Here is a 27,379-nt window from a genome sequence, read left to right as displayed (position 1 = left end):
CCACTCCGACACCATAACAATGAATTCGGCCAGCCGATTGCAGATAAATCTGAAGAGGCTTGTTCGTTTCACCTAATAGCAATATATGCAAATGTGAGTGGTGAGCATGCCTTGATCAAGCATCTGTCATTGTTTGGGTTGCTTTTTTTATTGGATGGATATAATTTAAAAAGTTAGGTAAGTCCAAAGTAATTATATCGATCATGATATACTGTCGAGAAAGAATAAGAGTACTAAGGAATGAGAGGGAGCACTGGAACTGATTCGATTCTATCTGTCCAACCGTTCAAGTATTCTGTATTGAAGATCAGAGAAGTACTCTTCAATCAATAAAAATAGGAGTTCCTCAGGGATCAATATTAGGCCCCCTTCTCTTTAAAATTCACATGAATGATTATTTTCGCCTCAAATGTAGGAACGGTTATATATAGTGATGACACACCGAGCTTTGGTATCACTATTGAAAATTAACATAAAATGCAAGCCAAAAAGATCAAATACCTTGAAATTGTATTAGATTGTCACTTTGAATAAGAACATTATGTGACATTTATCTCAAAAGTTACGTTATATTCTTTACAAAAAACAACTAAATTTCTCGATAACAAATATAAAATAATCGAATACTACAATTAAATAGAATCGCATTTGAGGTATGGAATGTTTTGAGGCTATGAAGGGGGGTCGTAAAGCAATTACAATATACTAGCATATTTCTCTTCATGTTAGAGGAGATAAAACGTTCAGGGGTTACCAGACGTTGAAAAAACATTTGTAACAAATAAATATATAATGCCTTTCATCCTAATCAAGAATGAGGATGTTATAATTATGTAGTAACTACTCTTAGGTGTTATATAATAAAGTCCTTGTTTTATCCTTCATGGTAAACGCATGATATCCACATTCCACATGGGATATCACATGAAGTTATGGAATGAACCCAGGTATTATCTGACAGGTCCCGTGTTTTATCTTCTTATATACTCAAGCTTGCAAAATTGTATCCCTAATGTATACCCAAAGTCCCACCATTATCATGGTGACGGTTGCATTACATGTTGGAGAGGTCCTAGACAGTCAGAAAATGGTAACATTTCAGTTGACGTTGTCCTTTATTGATCCCAAATTGGTCATCGTGCTATCTGGGGTGTACCACCGAAAAATTCATAAATTAGTCCCATCAAGCAAAACACATATGTTTATACCTAACATGAAATCACTATCTTTGAAATTTTCGATTATATTGCAGATGCTTTTACCAGCTATACTTTTATTATTTGTTCCTGGACTATAATCAAATTATGTAGGTAATTTTCCTGAACAATTTTCTAGAAAACTCATCAGTAGGCAATGACATAGTTATAGTTCAGTTATAGTCTTGCTGACATTGAAAAGTTACCAAACTAGAACAAAACTGCCTAAATAGGTACTGGTTAGAATTTTTTTGGGAATCATTTTATGAATAGGAAAGAAATATATACTCTATGTTGAATAACATATATTCACAACAGAATAACAAGGTGACTGATGATTATATTTATTTGACCTTACCATTGAAAATTTACATCAAATGATCTCATAACTAATGGATATATGTTTCATACATTAACGATCTGGAAACTCGTTTGGAGCTTTTCAGTTTCTTTTAGAAAACATTCAAGTGGAGGAAAATACTGAATATTGTAATAACGAAATTGTCTAAAACCACATAATTATAACCAACTTTCACGGCAGATGATAACAAGTATAAGTTATTGTTATAAGGTGTCGATCGTCCAATGTCGTGGACAAAGACTGATCTTTGAAAAATACTACTAATTTTTTTTGACCAGTTACAATTTCATTTGTGTACTTAATGAATACATTTTTTGTATTCCTTTCGATATATTCGGATTTGTGAAAGTAACTCAGCAAATTTTAAATAATCAGGCTAAACGATTTGTTTAAATACATTTTTGACAGTGATAAATTAACACATGAAACTCGTTCATGATTCGTGAAATCATTCCTGTAATAATTGTTTTCTATCATTATCTATCATCATCAGCTTGTCCATTAATAAGGCTCCCATTTTTACCTGTAGGGTTTGCTGTTGAAGATATAAAGGTTGGAAGTTTTGCCCTATACAAAGTTCTAGAACAATACAGAGAGAATTCCAGAACATTCTGGAATGTTTAAGAATAGTCTGAAACGTTTTGTAAAATCCCTGACTTCTCTAAATCGTTGGATACGACTAATGGAATTATATGTTGTGGTGGTTCTCTATTCCCCATCCGTGAAAAAGGTTTCCATTTTTACTTCAAAGACGTGCTTTTGAAGATATTAGAGCTTGAACTTTCATTTCTAGAAATGTCTAGAACAGTCCAGAACAATCGAGAGTACCTATACAAGAGCTTTCCACAACATTTCAGAACATTTTGAAATATTCGTGAATAGTCTAGAACGCCCAGGAATATCCCGTAATATCTCAGGTTATCAATAGATAATCAAATATCTATCTGTCAATTTAATTCTGATTTGCTTTTTCAGCTGCAGGAAAATCCGTAAAACCTGCAGCACCACATCATCTGAAGATCTTGATCTACCAATGTCCTCTCTCTTATAAAACAAAATGTAGGGTGTCTCCAGAGGCTCCAATAAATTCAATACATCGCCAGAATACTTCGTAACATGACTATCGTCAAACTTAAATCAGTCCGTTTCGTCTTTGACGCCCTGCACTTCTCCTGCAACTCAAACCATGTGTACCTTTCTCATCAACTATACTAAAAAAGTCATTTTACAAAAATAACTATTTTGGCATAGTGGATTTTGCAAAAAATACAAACTTTATGCACGATCGTAGAAAAAACATACGTTCAAAATGCGAAGTCCACTTCATGGCGACCCCGATAAGAAATTTGCTCCTAAACTATCAAACACACCAATTTCCCCGTCAATATCAAGTATGTGTCATCAACGTCAATTAAACATAATTGTTTACAAATGTTATATTCCATTTTAACTCTGTAAAAACGTGAATGGTTGTCAATAAAATCATCATAGGTATACAAGCTCGCCACTGAAAACCGAGCGAGACGCAAAACAGGAAACCCAAACACGACTTTTGACGACGCCTGCAGTAAAAACCAGTGCCGCGCTTATATTCAGCAGGAATCTAATAGAAGCAAGAGCGTATGAAGCTAGGAGCGTTTGCGAAACATTGAATATTATTCGCTGTCAGAGTGACTTTTTGCAAGATGAAAGTGTTAGTTTTGTTAGCGTGTTTATTAGGCTGTATTTCGATCGGTGCAGCATTGCCAGGTGAGTGTCTATTTTCGAATTTAGTTTTTTAACCGCAAAGGGATGAATAGCCTGGGAAGGCAGAGGTTAGGTTAAGATTTCAGGTACCTCGTGAAAGTTTTGATTTATCAGTAGGTATGTTGTTACGGAAGCTTCAGGAAATAGTCTTTTACGTCAACACATTCAATGAAGAATTAAATTTGATAGAGTAGATAATAGATTGAAACTTTAATCCGAATACCCTCAATACCCTCACATCATAAATAATACAAACACTTTCATAACATTGATATACACAATAAGGGCATCAGAAAAGATTAGTAAACTACTAACTAAACAGTATACAAAACGACATCTTAGGTAGAAATATAAAAAACAACAAATCCAACATCAACAAATTGGATTTCTACTTCTGAAATGCTAAAACGTATTTGGTGTCCAATAGTTAATATTGGAACAACATCTAGAAATTTCAAAACCAGAATATCTGAACACAAGAGAAGTTTTGAATTGAAGAAAACAACCACGACTTCGACTCCAAATTTTCTATTGAACGATCAACAGAAAGTTAATATTTACAACTCTTGAATTTATTTTCATGTACAATTCATAAGTAACAATAATTTTTACGTGCTTTGTAGGTATCTGCTGGCTACCTGTTAGTATTTGGATGTTTCTTTCTATTGTACGTACCTATTATACAGAACTGTACTAATTTTCTACAGCATATATTTATATTAAGTATATCCATAGGAGAAATATATTTTTAAAGTTCCGGAACAGATCGATTTTGATTCTCAAAAATATGTGTTTCTACTCATTTTTTTTTCAACTCTATTTCCCTTAGATTTATTCAACTGAACAAGATTTGAAAATAGAATAATGGTAGAAATGCGAGCGGTTACTATCACGTTGAAAAAGTCAGAATTGATTTTTTGAATGAGCTGTTTCCTCATCAAAAAGTAGAAGAAGCATATTTATTTTTCATTTATTAATTCATTTCACGGGATCACCTGATTATTACGTCAAAGTAAAGTTTTATTTATTTGATTATTTTCAACTGATGAAACATAAAGAACTCACATTTCCTTCAAGTACTGCAAAAGGCGACACTTTTTGATAATTACAATTTTACATAAAGCCAATTAGTGCCAACGACGTATTTGTGAAAAAAATAGATTTTTTATGTCATCAAAATTTTCGACTGTCAAAAATGTTTTCATCCCAAAAAACACCATATAAATGAAAAAATAAACAGATGGTGGTATTGGAAATACAAAAACTACTTAAACAAAATACAACTCGATCTCCGTTTTCATTACTAAATTTTGAAGGTGTTGATCTGTAGGGCTGGAAATTGACAAATTTTATGTAAAAAAAATTGATTATCAAAAATAAAAAGTAACTTGTCCAAAGATTTTTTGAAATATATTTCTGTTAGTGAGATACGGTTTTCATTCATAGATTCTCACACAATATATGTTTTATGTTTTACTGCCTGGAAAAGTTTTTTTTTGGGATAATACTCGTACCTTCGGACAAATTAAAACATTTTTTAAAAAAATACCATTTCAGTGACAGCAGTTTCATTATGATTTTCCATAAATCATCAGGCGAGCAGAAGACTTTTGAAAAAGTATTGAGGATGTTCAAGAAAGATATTTTTGAGGAATGATTTCCATTGTTTCATAGTATAGATAATGCTTTATCAAAGTTGTGAAGAATTGCAAAGAAAGTTTCCGCGACAAAGTGTGGGAAATTTCTCTGAATCTATAGAGTGCTCAAAATTTCAGGTCACATTTTGAAACTTATACGTTATAAGTGCAAAATTTTTATTGAATTATTATGTGCCATAAAGATTAAGGTCTATATATTTTTATTGCTGAAAAGACCTCCTGGAAATAAAACAAAGTTGTTGTATCTATGTCGTCATATCGTTGTTCTAGCATTCGAGACGATCATACTACACACGAAAATGTAGACACGAATTGAAGAACGTGCATATATTCGACTTAATGGTAACTCTGCATCAAACGAAGGTCAAGCAGATCCCGAATTAATGACATTAAAAGCGTGCTGTTTCTCTATCTTGTTATATAAGGAAAGTCATCGCAGCTTTGATAATAGGCTTTCAGCTTCTTGCGTAGGTATGTAAACATCCTACTTTGAGATTACCCGTGATTTAATCATAAACTTAGTATGTCAAAGGAAACTGCCACAGAAGTGAAATATTTCAGACTGAAGTAGAACATCTTACTTACTAAGTATGTGATGGATATTTTTATAATAATTTGACTGCAAATTTTATGATCTGGAACTACCATGACTTGCACGATATTGATAACTTTCCCCAAATTCTCATTTCTTCATTGAGCTGAATTCCACGAACGGGTTCAGACTTCAAAATATTTGCGGCAACATGTTGATTAGAATTGTAAGTAACTCGCAGGGCCAGCCAGCTCTGTTTCAATAACTAAAACTTCTATATTAGAAGAATCAATATTGCGCTTAATATTATGATTAATGCCTTTTTCCGAAAGTCTAGTTTCATTCATTCTAGCTGATTAACGGAAAAACAGATTTTAAACAGATCCTGTGTCGTTGCGATTTACAAACCTATCAAAAAACTTATGGCTATAAATAGTTTTTCAAACTACGGGGCCGTTTCTGTTTTGTGGGAGACGTAAAATGAATTAGTTGTTCGTTTTTTTGGGTCGAAAATTTTTCATGATGAAAAATGAGAATTCAAACTTCCTATGTTTTATACCACTTGAAAAAGTGGTTGAATAATAGGTACTCCAAACGAAATTGCCTCATCACTATTTGATAATGAATTCTTCAACAAATTTTAGTATTGATTGGAATGAACTGAAGTGAGTTTAGAATACCCGTTTTTCCTAAAATCAGGATATTCACCGTTTGTTTTTAAATCCTCAAAACTAACATAAAACTGCTAATTATTCAGGTACGACTGATCAGATCCTCAAAAATAAAAAAAATGTTGCATAGTGAATTAAAATACCTATCAAACGAGTCATTATAAGATCTCCCTCCCCAAAAAAATGGTAGCGCCTTCTTAGCGAGGAGTTATGCAACACTGTTGTTTTCCTTATTAAAAAGTACTGAAAAAATACAATTTCACGTAGATTTTGTCGATCTTGATGTTATTTTTTATTTATTATTACACCAATTAACTGAAGATGATCCTGATCGAATAACAGAATTCTGCGAAATCATGACGAAAACCATTGCAAGGCAACATACCTATCTCCACAATATTTGTTTCAGTGACGAATGTATATTTTTTTAAACGGCAATGTTCACAGCCAAAATTCCCGTTTTCCGGGAAACACATACCCAATATCATCCAGAAAAAATTAATGTTTGGGCAGGAATAATGGGAAACCGTATTGTAGAACGTCTATTTATTAATCAAAATGTAACAGGGGAACTGTATTTGAATATGCTGGAGACTACTGTTGACCCTCTCATCACTGAAATCGTCGAAGCGAATCCTAGTGAATTCGATATGGATATTGTATTCCAACAAGATGGAGCACCACCACATTACTCCAGACAAGTAAGAAACTATTTGGATACTACTTTTCCCGGTCGTTGGATTGGCCATCGAGGTCCTAGAGAATGGCCAGCCCGCTCGCCAGATTTGACACCTTTGAACTTTTTTTATGGGGCTATTTGAAGAAAAAGGTGTACGAAACTAAACCTGCTTCAATATTGGATATACGGTAGAGAATAATAAATATTTGTAGATATATTGACGTTACTGTGTTCGAATATGTCCAGAAGTTCAAGGCAACCATTTCGAGCATCTTCTGAACTGACCTCAAGCTTATTACCTCACATTATGTCGTTAAATGTCAATGTATTCAGACAATTATTAAAAGTTTCGCCATTTTGTAGAAGTTGAAGATACTGAAGATTCTAGAGTTGTGAAACATTTGTCAAGAGTTTCAAAAAGCCCCCCTTTCGTTTCAATTTTTTTTCTAAATGGCGCCCAGTCGCCATCTTGAAAGCTTCATCTGTCAATTTCACTTCAAAATAAAGTATTCATACATTAATTTTATTATCTCAAATTTCAATTTTTTGAGTTGACCCGTTCAAAAAAAAAGGGGGGGGGGACATTAAAGAAAAGCACTGTACAACATAATGCAGTCGTATATATTCCTGACATTCTGGTATAGAGGTGGAAGGCAAATTATGTTAGGCAAATTATGTTAGTATGATAAACGGGTACGTAAAAGGCGTTTTGGCTTTCTACTTCTCCATCATCATACCAAAATTGTGGGAAATTTTAGAAACAAAGAAGAAAATATTCAACTTCAATTGTAACGCTTTACAAAGATGCACAAAAATCGAGTTACAAACTGGAAAAAATCCTAATGCAACACTTGAAATCGGCTTTGATAGTCAAGAAAACTTTTGTATGAAAGCTTTTCGTTTATTTATGAGGATACCTGCCGTCGAAATTTGAATATCAGAGGGGAATCTAAAATTTATTTCAGAGGGAATTTTATCAAAATGACCAGAAAATTTTAAAATCTTATGTTTTTTTTTCTTTATTCAACAAAATTATGTCAAGTATTTGTTTTCCGTCAAGGTTATGCCTAAACAGAATGCTGAAACCGTATCTAACACAGCCTATCTTTGTAAGCAGAAATGAATAATTTAAAATAATACACAATATTCAAGTAAACTTAGTCCAGAATATATGAATATATTCTTTCTGTGTATCACCGCGTGTATATTCATATCGTATTTTCATATGTGAATAGATGAAAAAATGAATAATTTAAAATAATTCATAATTTTCAAGTAACCTAGTCCAGGATTTTTGAATATATCCTAGGTATCACCTCGTGTATATTCATATCATATTTTCATATGTGCATATAGATGAATATTCCTCCAAGATTAGATATCAGTCACAGACCTGAAAACTAACAAAAAATATTAAGTTAATAAAGTAACTTCAAGGACCATTTTACTAGTCAAGTTATATGATAAATATGAACGAAAAAAAATTCTGTACTCACTGAAAAGTGAGTCAAATATTGGATCTTCCATCAGGGACTTCCGAACTTTGACAATTGATAACGGCCATTTTGTTAAAGCTACATCTGTCAAATTAGTTGTCATATATTCAGTCTGTTTTGCCAAATCACCATGGGTGGATATAGCATTCAACAACACTTGCACATAATGAATTGTTTTATCAAAATGGGTGTTCTGGTCGAACAATGTACCGGTCGCCATAATCGTCCTATCGACAGGATTTTTCACAATTAAGTGGATACATTTGAGTCCACTGGTTCAGTAAACGATCGGTCAACACTCGTATGTCTACGAAACGCAAGATCTGCCGATAACATCCGAGACAGTCGATTTCGCGCCGCTCACAAGAGCTAGGCCTTCCGCAGACCACAACTTGGCGATCTTTGCACGTGACTTGGGCCTGTACCCGTACAAAATTCAATTGGTCCAGGGACTGAAGATAAACGACCATAGACAACGACGTATGTTCGCTGAATGAGCTCTGGAGCAGTTGGCGACTGACATTGAAAAATCATCTTCAGCGATGAGTCCCATTTCTGGATGAATAGGTACGTGAACAAACAAAATTGTCGAATTTAGGACGATACCAATCTACATGAGAGACAAGAGTGCCCAATGTTGATATCACACACCCTTTGTTTTATTTAAATTTATAAAAGAAAGCAGCGCTTAATGAAAGCCCCTGTATCTATATCTGTAGAGTAGGGAGGGTGAGTGTAAGCCCACAGCACTTGTGCCACATGTGGCCCATTGAACATCCTCCCAAGGAGTTGTCCTCCGTGGTCATCGTCTATCCAGCCCTTTCCAGGTAGGTGGACAGGTCTCTGGGAGACATCTCCTTTATATCGGCAGGCGTAGGCCAAGACTCGCCGAACACTCACTCTCTTATTGACGATAACTCCGGGCACTCGCACAGGACATGCCTGACAGTCTCATCTTCCTGTTCACACATCCTGCATAGAGGTGTGTCCACTAGCCGCATATTATGTAGGTGTTTCCTTAGCTGACAGTGGCCAGTCAGAAATCCTACTGTGAGGCGTAGATTTTTCCTGGTCATCGCCAGATATTTCTTCGGCGCCACCTTCCCACGGTCGAAAAGGGGATCCTGGCAAGATTGCATCCTTTGATTTCATCCCATCTCTTTAGGGACTGGGCATAGCTGTGACGTTTGGCTAGTTCCGCAATTCCAGGCCGTAGGTGGGTCGGTCTTAAAATTCTTAGTCCAGCCGCTTCCTTGGCTGAAGAGTCGGCAATGCGATTAACTTTACTCCTGTCGTGCCCTTTAATCCACCTCAGGATAATGTTATTATCTACCGAGGCTTTGGATAAATCTTGGTGGCACTCTAGTACTAGCCCTGAGGTAACACGTTGTGTGTTCAAAGCTAATAGGGCTTGTCTGCTATCAGTGCAGATTGTAATGTTTTTGCCAGAAATTCCTTTGCTGGTTATTTCTTTTGTGACGATTGAGATATCAGCCAGTTCTGTTTGGACCACGCTGGTATTTTTTCCCATTCCCCACTTAATCCTTAGGCTTCGTGATCTGGAGTCCACTTCACATCCTGAGCCTTCTTTGGTTTTTGAGCCGTCTGTATATATGCGTATTGCATTTGTAACATTTGACTCTGTGTTCTGTTTTATTTGTTTTTTGTAGGGTTCAAACCTGGATTCAATTGCATCACTTTTTGCCTGCAGCAGAGGTTGCGCTGTAAGCCCTTTCCGCCATATAGGCCCAGCCTCAATTGATCCATTTCTACTTCGAGGTTTACACCAGCCGTGCGCAATCGTACCATGGCCATTAACGCAACCTCCTTAACGTACAGATCCAGAGGGGTCAGACCCGTGATTAATTCTATTGCCGCGGTTAGTGTTGTCCTCATGGCCCCTGTGATGTTTAAACAAGCCAGTCGCTGTATTTGATATAATTTTTGGATGGCCGTTGCTTGTAGAACTTTCGGTCCCCATGCAATAGCTCCATACGTTAACATAGGTTTTATTATTTCACCCCAAAAATGGGGTGAAAGACCCCATGCGCATCCCACTGTCCTCCGACATTGCTCATAAGCCACATATGCTATTTTTGCTCTACTCTGTATGAAAGACCCTACATTTTGTTCTTTGAAAATTGAACGTTAATGTATGGTGATTCTTTTTAAGGTATCAGTTCCCTATTCCAGGTGAAAAAAGTTGGGGGTTGACACCTCTACCTAGAAGGTTGAAGATATTGGCATGCTTTCGCTTCAAAAATTGTTCCCTTCAAAAAACTTTTTTTTGGAACTTGTTTACACGTTTTTTCTGACTCTATTATGGCTTGTAGTACGTTTTCGATGAGCCAACCTGTATATTGAGACAAAGAATCTTTAGTGATTGATTCATATTTCCATATTTTGTTTCATTGTAATTATAAAACCTCAAGATATGTTACGAATGCACTGAAATCAATTTACAGTCACCTGATTAGTTGGAAATTCCTATTACAATGCCAAGAATCATCATTCCAACCAACTCACGAGTGTGCAACAAAAGTGAATGAATCAGCACCGTGATCAATATGCGGTATTTCTGGGAAGTAAACAAATACTATTCATGAATAATTTTAGGGTTGCATTTATTTACTATTTGGATAAACATTTTTTTGGTTTCTACTTTCACATCATTAGGCAAAAAAGATGGCAAACCCCGAAAAAAAAATAGAAAAACTACCATAAAAACTCTTTATGAAGATTTGTAGATCATACACAGAAGTTTCTTTCATATATAAATTGAAAAAAAACTTTCGAAACAGCTTCTTTCATAAGAACAAGTCGAAATATAAGAGAAATAAGTGCTTTATCTTGTAATGTTATCCAAAATGGTGCTGATGAGACGATAAGACAATGTATTGTCCCGAAACTCCGAAGTACACCATTAAGGATGGCAGTTTCCCATTGTATAGTAATATTCTTCCGTTTATCAAATTGTGTCGCATCCTTATGAATGATCTTTTTCTATCGAATGATACTGTGGAGAGACAGTATTTCTGTTCTGGTGGAGGAAAAGAAAGGAATTTTTCGTTTTGTTTCCATCTAGAAATAGTTATTTTGAAATGGTTTTTACTTCTAGTTTGTATCTCAAATGAACTTGTTAATACTCTACAAATCTTCACGAACCGTGTTGTTTATTGTTGTGATATTCTTTCTTTTTTCCTCTGAAAGTTTACCACATATTTTGTTTGATGATTGGAAAATAAAGAGCTGAGAAGCTTTTTTTCTGAAATGAAACAAATCTCTTCTAAAAAAATTCCCTTTTCAACCTTAATTGTTTTACTATCATTCTTATATAAAATGAGATTTCCAAATGACATATATTATATATTATAGGTATATACGAGTAGAATTTTATAAAATTTTCATCTGAAAAAATTGGAAATTCATTTGGGGAGTTTTTGGCATAGCCTTCTCTGTGGAGGCTATTCGAAAATGAAATAAACACATATCAATATGATGATTCTACTCTAGCTTAATGCGCTTTCCTTTTTTTGACGAATTCAATGGATAGAGTAGCTCTGTAATTTTTCTGAGCAGATCTCTGGACTGTTGAAGCAGATCATCGATTCTTTTCTCAGATGGTCTCTTGATGAGGGTTTTTTAAAAATGGTATTTCAGAAAGTCCACGGGTTTTTCTGACATTTATGGGTTTCCGCAAAATTGTGTGCAGTTATCAGTTTTCTCTGAGGTTCGAGAAAAAAGGTGTCTTTCGAAACATCAACCACAGGAAGGAAGTGAACTCCTACGAATATCAGGAATTTCCCATTAATTTTTTTTATCATTGACCCATTTTCATATCTGGTCTCGAACCAATTACTTTGGATCCCCACATCTCATTCGGGGCGTACTTATTGACCGTGTTTACACGGCGTCTTAAAGAAGGATTTCTAACAGCCAATGGTACTAAAACAACGATAATGGCCATGTCAACACCATTTTCATCAAACTTCGTCAAACCAATTCGATACCGCTACACTTTTCAGAAAGAGGACTAGGGTTTTATAAAGCCAGATTTTTTTGAGTTATTTTAATATCTACTTCAAGAGATGTAATAATTTAGTGATACGAAACATTCCTAAAGTGTCAGAAAGTCAATTTTATTTTGAAATGATGACTAAATAAACGAGATAAAAATAAGATCCCGCTTTCTTCTTAACTTCTTAAGTAAAGGCAAGCTGTTAGAAGAAATTAGATGAAAAAGGATTTATGTTGATCAAATAGTTTTCTTATCAGCAGAACCTATGCAGGAGTTGACTTCTGGATTATGACACAAGTACAAAATGAAACGTAGATGATATCATCAGGCATTTAGTCGAATTCATTCCAAACTCATGTCCTGCTAAAAACAGGAAATTCTATTAGAGTAATGTGAAGCACTGACTAATGTCTGTTGTTCATTTTCGAAAATGAAAAAACAATTACTGAATTAATGCCTTTTCGTCCCAGCAACTTAATATAGGGTCTTCCAACAGGAACTTCCGAAATTTGACAATTGATAACGGTCATCTTGATGAAACTACATCTGTCCAAGTCATTAATTCAGTCTGTTTTGCCAAATCACCATGGACGGATATAGCATTCAACAATACATGCAACACGGCGAACCGCAAAATCTGCCGAAAACATCGCCGCTGTCTGTGAGAGTATTCAGGAGAATCCCAGTCAGTCGATTTGGCGTCGCTCACCAGAACTCTATCTTTCGCAGACCACAACTTGGCGAGTATTGTGTCGTGACTTAGGTCTGCACCTGTACAAAATTCAATACATCACGAAAAAGTTACTGTTTGGTGTGGATTTTGGGCTGGCGGGGTCATCGGTCCATATTTCTTTGAGAACGACTTTGGCCAGGTCATCACTGTCAACGGCGAGTACTAGAGGTCGATGATTTTCAACTTCTTTTGGCCTGAATTGGATGATCTAGACCAGGGATCTCCAAACTTTGAAGCCTTCGGACAATAATTATTTTTTCAGTTTGTTCCAAGGGCCAATTTCTGCCCTTAACTATATTTCTAGACTAGGATAGTCGCAAAGTGCGTGACCTAAGCAAACTTACGCTTTTTTGCATTTCAATTATTATTGTGTATTGTGACAATTAACGACATCTAGTGGCGAGTAGTGGTACTATGTACAATCTTTTTCAGCTACCCGCTAGGTGGCATTAGGCGTAATTAAATATTTGGAATTACCGCGTTGGTTCGAGAAAGTTCTGGTTCTAGCTAGTGTATTCCGATCACCTCGAGATGGCAGTAATAATTGCACATAAAAAGGCTAGCGGCGCAACTGCGAGTTAGTCTGCGTAGGAAAGGCGAAGGAAGCGAAACTGTCTATTGTGAAATATAGTAACACCCGTCAATAAAAGTATTTTGATTTGACTTATTGTTTTTATGTGTGATTTGTTAGTATGGAAAAGAAGCGAAAAATCGACAGTGAATGCAGAACGTTCCAAGAAAAATGGAACTTTCATTATTTTGTGATTGAGTCCAGTAATAAGGCGCTATGTTTAATTTGTAATGAAACCATAGCTGTTCTCAAAGACTATAACATTAAACGACACTATGAATCGAAACATCTTCAAAGTTACTCCAAGTATACAGGAAGTTTGCAGGAGGACAAATTTGAAGCTTTGAAACGCGGACTCAAATCTCAGCAATCTTTGTTTACCAAAGCGAATACTGAACAAGAGTCTGCAACTCGCGCCAGCTTTCGTGTGGCTCTTGAAATCGGAAAACGTGGCAAACCATTCACCGACGGAGAAATGATGAAAGAATGCTTGATTGCAGTAGCCGAAGAAATATGCCCCGAAAAGGTAAATTTATTTAAAAATGTCAGTTTTCAGCAAACACCGTGACTCGGAGGGTGCAAGACATCGCAGAAAATATATCACCTCAACTGTCTGACACAAATGGACATCATGAGTGGTTTTCTCTAGCATTAGATGAGTCAACGGATGTGTCAGATACTACTCAGGTGTTGATTTTTATTCGCGGAGTAGATAAAAGCTATGAAGTGTATGAAGAACTTCTTGATATTGATAGTATTCACGGCACGACAACTGGAGGTTTCAGGTGTTCAGACTTCAGAATTGACAGTCATTTTCATTATTTGGGAGATCTTAATTAGCATCGCAATTGGTTACCAATTTTATTTTAGATACAACAACAGCAACCCTCTCAAAAAGCTTTTCTTTCTGAACGAATATAATTCTAAAATGATTTTTTAGGCATATTTTAAACTGAATTGCATCAAGTTAGTATTGTGACGATCTCCAAGAATGAAGCGTATTCAGACACTCCTACGAATATTTTTCAAAAATTCAATATCAGAATTATTTATAGCATTCGGTTAATGAGTGTCATTTCTAGGTTTGTCGTGAATTACTTTGCATTTTTATTGGTTTCTGATCACGTACGAACCCTGGTTTTTCCTTGAATGATAAACATACCGATTGTTCCATTATCGCCAAATATGAATATAGAAATGTTTCCTTTCATAAACAAGTAGATCGTTAAACCTGGCCGTTGAAATAAAACTTATCTTTGTACTTTTAACATTTTCAGGCGTGATAAAAATATATGAATTATTTCTTCCGAAGTGATTTTGTGTATGATCTACGAGGTCAAACGTCAAATATATATGAATCGATTGAAAAAACAACGGAACACAAATTATTTGAGTGAAAAACAAACTGGATAGATTTTCACATACGCTGTCTATTGGAAAAATGAGGTAAATTATCATTTTTCTCAAAAAATATTCATTTATTCATCAATTTCTATTTTGTCCCCTGCAAAGTAGCCCCCTTAGGTATAAATAGGCTTGTGCCAGCATTCTTTCAATCCTCGAAGCAGTTCTGATATGCACTTTTTGGTATGTCCTTCAGTTCTCTCAGGAAAAGTCACAGGGGGTCAAATCTGGTGAATACAGGGTGGTTTTAGACAGAAAATTACGAACAAACAATGACGTGACGAGTCTACCAACCTAACACAGAAAAAAGCTACTCGAATGTATGTAGCCCGCGAAATTTGAGCATTCATCTCGTTTTTTGAAGAGACCTCGTACACATCTCTGTGAATCACTTTATCTGAACTTGATCGTTTCTTCCATTCTTCGTGAGTTTCTCACATTTTGTGTATAAATATGGACAAGTAGAAAGCTAAAAACCTTGTTTCCCAAAAAGTGAGCTCATCTCAAAAATACACTCTTTCAATTAAAACAAAATTCCTATGACTGGGAATAAATCAAATCGTGACACCAATTAATTTATTTATCATTTCCAGTGACATACAGTTATGACCTTATGAAAGAAATTAGTATTTCATCTTGAGACGTTATTCATAAAAGGCACTGACGAGGTAATAAGACAAGTGTCTTATTCCGAAATTTTGAAGTACACTCTTGATGATAATGATAATGTTCCATGTAATTGAAATTTCATATTGTAACTCTTTTATCAACTATTGTATAGCGTTAATATGAGTGATATCTGTTTCAATTTCATAACAATTGAAGTACAAATTGAATAGAAAAAAGTGATTTTCTTATGTTTTTGTGCCGTGATGTTCATATGAGAGTAGAAAATGGCGTTAAATGAATGTATTTAAAACAATTTTCCTCCACCTAAACAAAACTGCCAATACAACTCCTGTAAAATATAGAATTGGTATGTGAAATATGTTCCTTGAAGCGAGCTAAGTTTGTCCAACATATTCTGTATCGCAATCTTTTTAGAACTGCTCTCGTAAATCTCAGATTTTTCCTGTTCCGTCATCTTGTTTTTCGGTTTGCCCAACACTCGTTGAAGTGTACAAGAAGTTTTGAAAGCCACTTTTATATTCAAAAATTTGAGTCAATCCGTTGGTGTATTTTGGTTCATATAAAAGAACTAAACATTTGAAGAATTAATTTTTCTTCAAAGTCGAGGATTTCACGAAGGCACTCTCTAAATTTCCTCTTCCCAATCAATGTATCCACTGAGTGGAAGAGAAAAGTGGTCTTGAAAACAAGTGTTGAGAAATCCGACGGAAAAGAAAAAGTACGGAATTCACGAAATAATCTACAGTGTATTTCTTTAATGTCTCGCCCCCTTTTATTTTTTGAACGGGGCAACTCAAAAAATTGAAATTCTGGATAATGAAATTAATAAATAAAAATTTAAGCGATTTTTATTTACGATGCGACGCGCAACTTTCACGAGACCGAAAGGATTTTCAATGAACGTTTTCCGAATCGTCCTTTCTGTAGAAAATATTTGAGGGAACAAGTATATATCCAAATTCACAACTACTGGTAGTATACATAACAAAAAGCCCCCAGGTCATCCGTCCATTCCGGAAGAACATCAAGTGCAAGTGATTGTTGGGATGATAGTAAATCCTGAAAAGTCTACTTATTTCGTCGCGAATATTTGTGAGGTGTCTCCTTCTACTGTGTGGAGACATTTGAAGAGGAATAGGTATCATCCATACAAAATTAAAATGGTACACCAATTAACTGAAGATGGCCCTGATCGAAAAACAGAATTTTGCGAAATCATGACGGAAACCACTGCAAGGCATCCTACCTATCTCCACAATATTTGTTTTAGTGACGAATGTACATTTTTTTTTAACGGCAATGTTCACAGACAAAATTACCGTTATTGGAGTGACACCAATCCTCACGTTTTCCGGGAAACACATACCCAATATCCAGAAAAAATCAACGTTTGGGCAGGAATATTGGGAAACCATTCTGTAGGACCTCTATTTATTGATCAAAATTCAACAGTGGAACTGTATTTGAATACGCTGGAAACTACTGTTGACCCTCTCATCACTGAAATCGTTGAAGCGAATCCTAATGAATTCGATATGGATATAGTATTCCAACAAGATGGAGCATCACCACATTACTCCAGACAAGTAAGAAACTATTTGGATACCATTTTTCCGTCGAGGTCCTACAGAATGACCAGCCCGCTCGCCAGAATTGGCACCTTTGTACTTTTTTAAAGGGTTATTTGAAGCAAAAGGTATACGAAACTGAACATGCTTTAATATTGGATATACGGCAGAGAATAATAAATATTTGTAGAGATATTGAAGTTACTGTGTTCGAAAATGTTCAGAGTGAAATATCGGATAGGCTGTTCATATGTCAAGAAGTTCAAGGGAATCATTTCGAGCGTCTTCTGAACTGCCCTCAAGCTTATTACCTCATATTATGTAGTTACATGTCAATGTATTCTGGAAATTATTAAAAGTTTCGCCATTTTGTAGTAGTTGAAGATATTGACAATATATTCTAGGGTTGCGAAGAATTCGTCAGGAGCTTAAAACTATGTGTCACAAGACCCCCCTTTCTATTTATATCTTTTCCCCAGATGGCGCCCAGTCGCCATCTTGAAAGTTTCATCTGTCAATTTTACTTCAAAATAAAGTATTGATGCATTAATTTCATTATCCCAAATTTCGATTTTTTGAGTTGACCCATTTAAAAAATAAAAGGGGGGCATTAAAGAAATGCACTGTATAACGATTGAAATGAAAAACTATGTTGGTCAAACTAAGCGGACTACAACAACACGCTACAAGGAAAAGTTCCACATATTCGATTTCACACACCAGAGAAGTACAGGGTTGTTCAACATATCAGTACATGCAACAAATTTGTAGACGCCTTTGAGAGTTCAGAAATCGTTGAATGGGATCAATGAACGGTGATAAAGGTCCCATTCCTAACAGCACATGTTTGCAATCTCAAGTTTCTACAGGTATTCGAAAATTGAAACCTTAGAATTAGTAAAACTTGACCGCAAGAGGCACAAACTTCAGAAAACAGAAGATAGACCAGCCGCACATTTCTAATTCGAGATACAACTAAAAAACGCAAACCTTAGGCACAAAGAATTACTGGTCATCATTACTACGTCGATAGGTAGACAGATAAATACGAGTAATGTATTGATAACAAGTTAACCCAAACCACTTCCGTGTATAAATAAAATATTGCGTTATCATAGCATCAAAGAATAATTAGAAGTGTCAGCGTAGTTTCACGCCAAAAATTAATAGAAACCCTGATGTTTAACCAATTCGCATTTATTTTATCAAAATGAGATTGACGCCACTTTGTACAAGGATGGTTTCCAAATGTAAACACTGGTGTGCGCTTAGCAGCTCTATGAATGGAGTACGTTGGAACTCCGTATTTTCTTAAGAATCAAATCAAATCAAAAATATGTATTTCCTATTAACGTTACAATACTAAGAAAAATCTATTTACACTATGAACCATACAAAATCATTCTCCGACATGCAGGAATCAGGGGGGGAGGAAAAGTAATAGGTGTGAGAAGGATGGCAGGAGGATGATTGCACTGTTGAGCACAGAAAAGACAAGAGAATGCACGCCACCACACAATCCCTCGGGGAATGTTCCTCAATTTGGGTTATTACAGCAAATGTAAGTTTGAACAAAATAAAGTTGAGTTCAATTCATGAGTTTTTCAAATTCATTTCGAAAAGTATTCAAATTGATGTTTCAAATGTTGGGCTTTAATTTTCAAAGGGATTTGTTTCTAATTCACATATTGGCAACAGCGCCTAGAATGCTAGATCGAAGTTCAGGTTAGTAGTATGCTAGAAGAAGAAGAATCATGTCAATAGTGTCAAATTAAGGCAAAATATAAATTAAAGTTCAATAACACCTCCACAAGCCATATAAACAACAGTTGTTTTGTTATTTATTTATATAAAGGAAAATAGGTTAGGTGCTCAAAATGTCACAGAATGTCTCGGAACTCGGAACATAAGTAAAAAGAACAGCATGCATGTTTTCTTTGTTTGTCTCATACAGGTAACAGATTCATTGTCCTTTATTAGCTATAACCGATGTTGCCAAATTGTGAAATAGAAACGAATCCCTTTGAATGTTGAATGCATTATTTCATTTCTCTTTTTTAAGTAGGTATTTAAATAATTTTTTAAAGAAAAAGGTTGAAATGATAAGTACAAAATGCGTTGTTTTAGAGCTCTTTTATGAAAACTACTTGATTTTCGTCAGGAGGAACATTCCCGATTGGCTCCGCTCAACAGATTTCCGCTTCGGCTTCCCTCTGTGATGTCTCGCTTCCTGCCGGAGCTCACGTAGTTCTCCTTGCATTGCGGTTTCGATATTTTTTATCTCATTTTAATCTATGCAAGCTAGTGTAAGTTGTCCGGAACCTTCTGGAAATAGTACAGGCGTACAAGCTAGCTGGTCTCATTACTTGATTGTTAATAAGCAACTTGTTGTCAACACTGATCTTGGAGTTCCGTGCAATGAGCGAATACGTGCTTTTTATCGCCGCAGCCGCTTGTTGCATCGGCAGACTTAGATGTTCCTGGAAATTCAGGCGCCTGTCCAGAATAACCCCTAGATATCGCGCGCTTTTCTCCTCATCAACGCTCACGCTTTTGATCCGCAACTTCCCGAAGATCTTTACGTTGGTAAATTTCTTCGAGAAGTTGAAGAATTCAGTTTTCGATGTGTTTATCTCAATTTTGCTCCTGTCGAGATGGATCTGCAGTTGCTGCTTAGCCCCCTTGCTCGAGAACGAATACGCGTAAATTGCGGTATCTTCCACATATACCCACATTCGTTGGTGAGAACATGGGAAAGATGTGGTTTGGTTTACTCTTACACAAAAAGTTCGGTTGGTCAGGTAGGGTTCAAGAATCCTAATCACGAATAAAGGCATGCCTGCCGACCACATTTTGGCGACAAACCCTTCCGTTCAAACCTTGTCGAAGGCTTTTGGAATGTCTGGCAGGATCATAACTGTGTTCTTACCCTGATTAAAAGATTCCTTTATCCCCTGAAGAACTCGGATCAATTGGCAGGTCGAATTTCGTCCTAGTCGGAAACCGAATTGCTCCTCCGGGACAAGTTTCATCTTCTCCTCGAGGCGAAGAAGTCTACTTAGTGAGACTTAGTGACCGTACTGAGGAGCGAGATCGAGCGATAGCTATCAATCAGGGATATGGGTATAACTACGGCCAGTTTCATTTGATCTGGTAGGGTACCGGATTATAGGCAATCATTAAAAATGTGCCATAGAACTGGTAATAAGGACGGGATACAATTTTTTTTGAATTTTTGATGGTCCATTGTCTATACCACTGCTCATTTTATTAAGAGACAGTCGTGTTGTTAATGTAATCATTTTTCTAACTTGAGTTTTATCAATTGTTGTAATTGAAAGCTTCAATAAATCTATCTATCGATACTGGAAAGTGAATCGAAATTACGGAAAAAATGTAAGAAACTAACGAATTCGTTCAAAAATGTTTCTCATGCGTTAGCTATAACAAATAATGTTGATATTTTTAAACCTCTAGTTTTGCATTAGGTAAGAACACTGAATCAGCTCATAATAACGCTGAACAGTTTGTTTATGTATCTATGCAATGTTGAGTTGTTGAATAGGTGGCCTTGAGAACGGTAATTTAATTAAATAACGCACGGCAAAGGTATTATTGCGGTCGCTTCTAGAATCTTAACTAAAATAGGAGCAATAAATTATTTTTCAAATAGGATTATTACAGGCACATGCATGTTTGGTATACAGGAAATGAAAACTGTGTGTCTCATTGATTCGACGAGCAGTCTCCGGAAATTGAATAATTCAATATCCGATAGATGAAATTGGTTATAATAATGATTTTATTTGATACCTAAACAACATCTCCGAAACAATGTTACTAAGAATAACGTTTGTTTTTCAGCACGTTATTTGGACAAATAGTTCTTGATTAAATACAAAATTGAAATAATTCAACATTGGTATTTACCAACCGCCGAACCCAACCCTGGACTAACTTATTTGTCCTTCATATATCATATTTCATATTTTTTCCGAACTTTATCTCCAACAATGAATGAAAGATGAGAACCGGGGATTGCTGACATCATTTTTTTTTTAAATTCTATCTCTTACAGTGAATTATTTAATTTGTTCTGATGTTTTTCCAGACAACAACCTCGTAAGCATTGTAACCGGAAAACATCTTTGAGGATCATTATTTTACTTGAGAATTATAGCTAGTTTTCCTTTATCTAGCTATGACATTTCTATTTACCTTTAATAACTTCTCAGCTTTCCTATATAAACATTTGAAATGTTGTAACCACAAATTCGTTTTGTGACCAGCTTTCTGGTTGAATAAAATGCATAGTAATGTACGAAGACCTATTATTCGTCTTGAGTCCAAGTAGTCAGAGTCGAACAAAGTGTGTTTCAACGGTTACTACTGCTTCTACGAAAAATACGAACCACCAACTAGTGATGTTCCTGGGTTAAAATTGATTTTACTAGAAATGAACTCTTTTTCGTACCAGATTCAGATAGAAGGTACTAGATAACTAAATTTTTTAGATTGTACTTTTGCGACATGGAAAACAAAAATACATTCTTCAACAAAAACATACATTCTTATGCAAACAAAAAATAAATACTTGAACAAGAATTCAAAAAATCAGTTCTGTGCATGAAAAATAAAATATTTATTGATAGTTATGCGGTTATGTTAGATATGCGGGATGACATCTTCATACAGAACCTCATTATTTTTTATTTTAGAGTGCTCTTCAGCAAGTTATTGTTGAGTTCTAAATTGTAACATAAATTCGAATAATTCTATTTCAGTGATTCTTCAGTTTGTGATAAAGATAATACTGTTTATTTCTTGTATTGATTTTTATCGAATTCAAATGGGAGAAAATTCTCTCATCAGCTGCTGAGGAGCGCGGCAGAGCTAATACCTGTTTTACCACTTAATTAAGATTACTGAACATTGGTTCATCAAGGGAATTTTTTTCGGCTGACAATGTATTCCAAAATTCATCTACATCTAATGTGTAATATTTCTTTCTGACCTCACTAGCCAAACGCTATTTTATATTCAATTCTTCTAAATCAACATATAAGCTATTAAAAAGAACTTTTGCTTTTGCTATAGATCAAACAAGGATGCAAACTACCATTATCAGAAATCAAGTCATTTGTCAATACTGTCATTAGTTCTAGCTTTGTTTGTATACCTACAGGCTATCCCTATATACAGAGGTTCCAGGCTAGCGTCAAAATCGATTCTTCTTCTTATATAATTGTAATTTGCCATTTTCGTCATGTTAGATGTAGCCTGGGAATTCTGGGTCTCCTGACTGGAGCCACAAATGTTCGGTTGGCTTCTGTTGTTGGCTCCGTGCGTACCTATGTGTTGTTTAGTATTTTTGGCAAAAAAGTATTGCCCACCTTTCCACTTGGCTGCACCGCGCTGATGAGGCCATTAGTCAGAAACACGTGTCCGCGGTTTGCCCCCCTTTTTGCAGTGTGTGTGTGTGTGTACATCGGAGATAGAGCTTGTCAAATCTAGGAAGAGCCTTGAGGAATCTTTCTCTCTCTCTTCTCCCTCTCTCACTGTCTTCTAACAAACACATATCTAGTGGGCGGGGCCATAACGGAAAACAGAAAGCTCTTCCTACATTTGACAAGGTGTACGTCACTTGCGATATGCCGTGCAGTCGCGCGACTGTGGAAATTTTTTATCGCCTCCCTTAAGATTACAGTATTTTGTTTCTGCGTATCGCACAGTGTGAACGATGAGAATCCCTAAATAGAATAATGGAAATAAATCATTGTTAAAATCATATGTTTTCGATCATTTGGTACAGATAGAACAATAATCATTGTTTCTTTACAGCCGCAAAGCTCAATGATGACGTGGAAATACTCCCTCCTAAACCCAATATCTATGGAGATCAACCAATTATCGACACCGGTGTCATCGGAGAAGGCTCATTCTATTCCAATCCATTCGGAGGGTTTTTGGATGGTATAGAAGGTCAGTTCAGTTTTATAATTTCAAAAATATGTGCTATAGATGACATTTCAGTCATTATCAAATATCGAGGTTTTAAATACCTCTTTGCAAATTTGGTTTCAGTTGAGAGTTTTATCGAATTTGAAAAAATTATTTTGTAGGCATGATGGCAAGACTTAGACAACAAATGGAAGCCATTTTTAGACGCTTTCCCGGAATTCGTGCTGGTAATTCTTCGGACGAAGCTTTCGATTTCCCATCCTTTGAAGAAGGCTTGCCTGTATTGCCTAATTTCCCATCGCTGAATCCAATTGATTTAGGAAAAGGAAACACCACTTCAATTACCAAGGTAACAAGAATTAAATCGGTACTTGGCGTTAATATATGTAAGTTGTCACACTTTTGACATAAAACAGAACTACTACTGTTACGTTATCCGTAAAAGGTACCTATTTATTGTCGCTTGCCCACCTACTAATAGCTCATATCGAAATCCTAAACAACCACCCGATAGCTGCTGCCACTAACGGAAAAATTAGAAATCTTTTTGGTCCTTGACTAAGGTATTTTAATCATTTTCAGTTGGAAATTGACAATGATACTCGATATGTAAATTTAACTTAGGGATTTTCGTAAAACGCTATTAGCGGTTGTAATTCACATGTTCACAGAAACGGATTCGTAATAGTGCTGATTTGGAAGGTTGAGAATTCCGTTTTCTTATCTCTTCGGAAGATATTTATATCATTTTTTCCAACTGTATATGAAAACGTCTACGAATTATTAGGGTTCGATAATCGGAGGTGAGTTTTCAAGTATTATTCCTTGTGTCATCACAGGACTACAATATATCCCATAATACGAGGAATCCAACAATAATTTCATTTCGAGCTTTTTTTTTTAATAACTTGTGTACCACCCAGAAAAACCCGATAATATTATATGAACAGTCATTTGGGGACAAGGAAATGAGGAAATGTCACATGGGTTTTCATCCTCTTCCTTGATGGAGTAGCGCAATAGTGCTGGCCCTTTGGAATCGAGGCTAAGTATCGCATAGCGACATTAAGGACTTTCCTTTTGAGTGAAAATTAAATATATATTTTTTACACCAATACCTTCACATTTCACATTACCAATATCATGTCTTCCGGTCAAATTTCTCTTCAGAAATTTCTAACTAGAGAATAAGTTTTCCCCCCGTTGTGCAGGAGATTGGTAGTTTTCTTTTTCCCAAACATCCTGTCCAGTTTTCTCTGTCGTGCACCTCCGTGGTTGGCTATTATTTATTAGTTACGGTTTTCCTTGCACATTGCCAAACCCTGTGCAGAAATATGTCAATATATCCATTTGCCAAATTTTGAGTTTCATTGGGGCATTATTGTATCGTGGATAATTTATAGATTTGGATCTGCTTACTATTACGTTATATAGGGTTAATAGTAAACATGTTGGTGCCCTTATATCTAAAATACTCCACGTATTAACTAATGATTGAATAAGTAAGAAGGAAAAAATATTACGTAACACTACATTTTGAAAGAAATAGATAGAAATTGGATACTATTTCAAAAAATTGGTACCTGCAACTAATATTTTCAAATTTTGAGTTGCTCATTTGTTTTCCTTTTGTAGCGCAGGAGAGCTGGATATTTTTATTATTTGTTCCTTGAAAATTTCGACTCAGAAACTCAAAATTTCGAAATTTCGATGTTTAATCTCGTAATTTCAGATTTGAAACAAATCATTGAAAAAATTCCCATGTGTTTAAAATATGTTTCTTCTGTTAACCAGCTATCGCACCCCTACGAACCATCACCCTCAGAAGTCGAAACTTGTGCGAGCTAAGGACTAACGAGGTCTTACCTTTTAACGTGTGATTCCTAATACTGGTTGGACGATAGCAAGTGAAAATCGAGCGTTCAGCCTGCGGCTTGAACCACTGACTCACATATCGGCCGATTGACTGAGAGAACAAAGCAACCACGTCGAAACGTCCGGTTACCAACCGACCATTTCATCACCTATCTTCTCCATCTTTCCGAAATTATTAGATATTGAAAAAGTGTATATAAATATATACTGAGTGTGATATCGCAATCAGTTCACGTTCAGATTCTTGGTGAATATATTTTGACATGTCCAAGTTTATATCTAGGAAACTACGTTATGGCAGTAATGTCTTTTTGACTTGATCCCCCTATACTCCAGAGCCACCACATATTTTTCAAATTGGAGAAAGGGTCGATACTTGATTGAAAATGACTTCCATCCTTTATATGATATTTTCGTTCTACATTTTCATGGATATATTCTCGGGAAATAAAATTGAACGTTGTTAGGCAATCAAACTTAGTTCTGCTTTTGTTTTTCATTCCCTACAATATCTACATGACTTCAGTTTTGTTTTGCAGTTTCCACGTTAAACAAACAAAAAAGTACGTATTGCTTCTTGCAAGCGGCGAATAACTTCAATTGACCGTAAGACCATGTGGCAAGAGCTCCTGGTGCACTACGCCATGCTAATCGAAGAAAATAGTAAGGACAACCTTGACATTTGATTGAACTTGACGTGCTTTTTGGTCTTGGCTCTCCTGGGCCCTCACATTGGAACGATTGGACTTTGCTTTCAATATAGCATAACCATTTACCCATGATTCGACACCAGTTACGAACCCTTTTGAGCAAATGTGGATCGCCGTTGACTTTATTCAACGGTTTTTTGGTCAAATTCAGCAATTTTGGAACGAACTTAGTTACGTCACGTTTCATGCCTAAAATTTCTGACAAAATTGCTTGGCATGAGCCAACCGATATGCCGACATCCTCAGCAACTTCTCTTATAGTGATTTGACGATTCTCCATAGCAATTTACTTCACTTTCTCTATATTTTCATCGGTTGTTGATGCACTGGGGCGTCCAGGGCGAGCGTCATCATTCACATCTTGCTTGTACTTCTTGTACCTTCTGACTCAGAGTACTATCCAGAGTAAATTCCATTTTTGACACCAAATTTGGTGTAAATTCTTTGATCCATTTTTTCAATAGTAGAAAACCGCCAAACACGCAAAACACTTCTAACTTGTATGCTTCTCTCCAACAAACTAAACAGCTAAAACTGTGAACATGTTTTTGAGACGTGTGTACCAACATAAAAATCACTATTCGAACGTAGGTAGCCCGCGAAATTTGAATGTCCATTTTACTTTTTGATATTGATAGTATAGTGCAAATCAAAATATATATTACGTATTCCAAAACCCCGTTCAATGTGAGATTTACACTTTTACTACTTTTCATGTGGAAATCTCACATTGAATTGAGTTTTTTGAATACGTTATAATGGATTTTTATCAAATATTGGTCAGTTCTATCATATATTCAAATATTATTAGTAAGTTTCAGTTATTATTCTCAATTTTTCGTTTCAGGTCATTGATGGACACAAAGTCATCATCAACGAAACGGAATATAAGAAAGAAGATGAATTTGGAGGATCTTTCTTCAAAGTACGTATCATCGACGTCCAACCGGATGAGGAAGGTTTGACAACCGACAAAAATGCTGAAGGAATCCCAACTGGATCAGATGCCCCCCAAGATACGGAATCCGTGGAGAGTAGTATAGAAAATGAAATTCCCAAGGATAAAGAGGACCCTTCCCCTGTTCCTGAGAAACTCAGAACGGCCTAGAGATCACTGGCGTATGGTGTTGTGGAAAAAGGTCTTCATCATTATTGGGAATTACTTATTCTTTATTGTGTTAAATTTTAGAGTGGATGTTATATTATTATTCTTATAAAAATAAATAGTTTACATATATGCACTTGTATTGTTTTTTCTGTCAGTGTAAATGGAATAACATTTTCCATGTTTACTTTAAAAAACGTCCATCAAAAGATTTGATGAAAATAATAACACTTTTAATATGGTATGGGTCAAAAGTAACAAGAGGATGAAACCACAGTTCAAAAACAAGGCAGTAAGCATTTATCTGGCATTTTGAAGACCCTTGTTCATCTTGAACAAACAATATTTGAGTTTTATGCCGATCTCAAAAACATCGTCTTCGTGAGATGTCCATGTTCACTTTCATCTAGGGTTTAGGAATAATTCGTGGTTAATCTTGACAACACTGATGACAGCTATCGCTAT

General features: G+C 35.7%; 1 protein-coding gene across 1 annotated transcript; it reads left to right on the top strand.

Annotated features, from left to right (window-relative positions):
* The first annotated feature begins 3,008 nt into the window (after positions 1–3,008).
* Positions 3,009–27,046, top strand: vir-1 (virus-induced RNA 1). Its single transcript, XM_023157314.2, has 4 exons — positions 3,009–3,306; positions 23,105–23,245; positions 23,386–23,573; positions 26,657–27,046. Exons 1-4 carry the CDS (start codon positions 3,243–3,245, stop codon positions 26,915–26,917), a joined length of 654 nt encoding a protein of 217 aa, XP_023013082.1. The 5' UTR covers positions 3,009–3,242; the 3' UTR covers positions 26,918–27,046.
* Positions 27,047–27,379: the final 333 nt, after the last annotated feature.

The sequence above is a fragment of the Leptinotarsa decemlineata genome, unplaced genomic scaffold (assembly GCF_025532065.1).
Source record: "Leptinotarsa decemlineata unplaced genomic scaffold, Ldec_3_MD MMD2_tig00026314_RagTag_RagTag, whole genome shotgun sequence".
Taxonomy (NCBI): Eukaryota; Metazoa; Arthropoda; class Insecta; order Coleoptera; family Chrysomelidae; genus Leptinotarsa; species Leptinotarsa decemlineata.
This window is presented reverse-complemented; position numbering and strand designations above follow the sequence as displayed.

Excerpts from the sequence above, each read along its gene's own strand:
- vir-1 (XM_023157314.2), top strand. The coding sequence starts at position 3,243 with ATGAAAGTGTTAGTTTTGTTAGCGTGTTTATTAGGCTGTATTTCGATC. Across the intron at positions 3,307-23,104 it reads GATCGGTGCAGCATTGCCAG|CCGCAAAGCTCAATGATGAC; the intron begins GTGAGTGTCTAT and ends GTTTCTTTACAG. Across the intron at positions 23,574-26,656 it reads ACACCACTTCAATTACCAAG|GTCATTGATGGACACAAAGT; the intron begins GTAACAAGAATT and ends TTTTCGTTTCAG.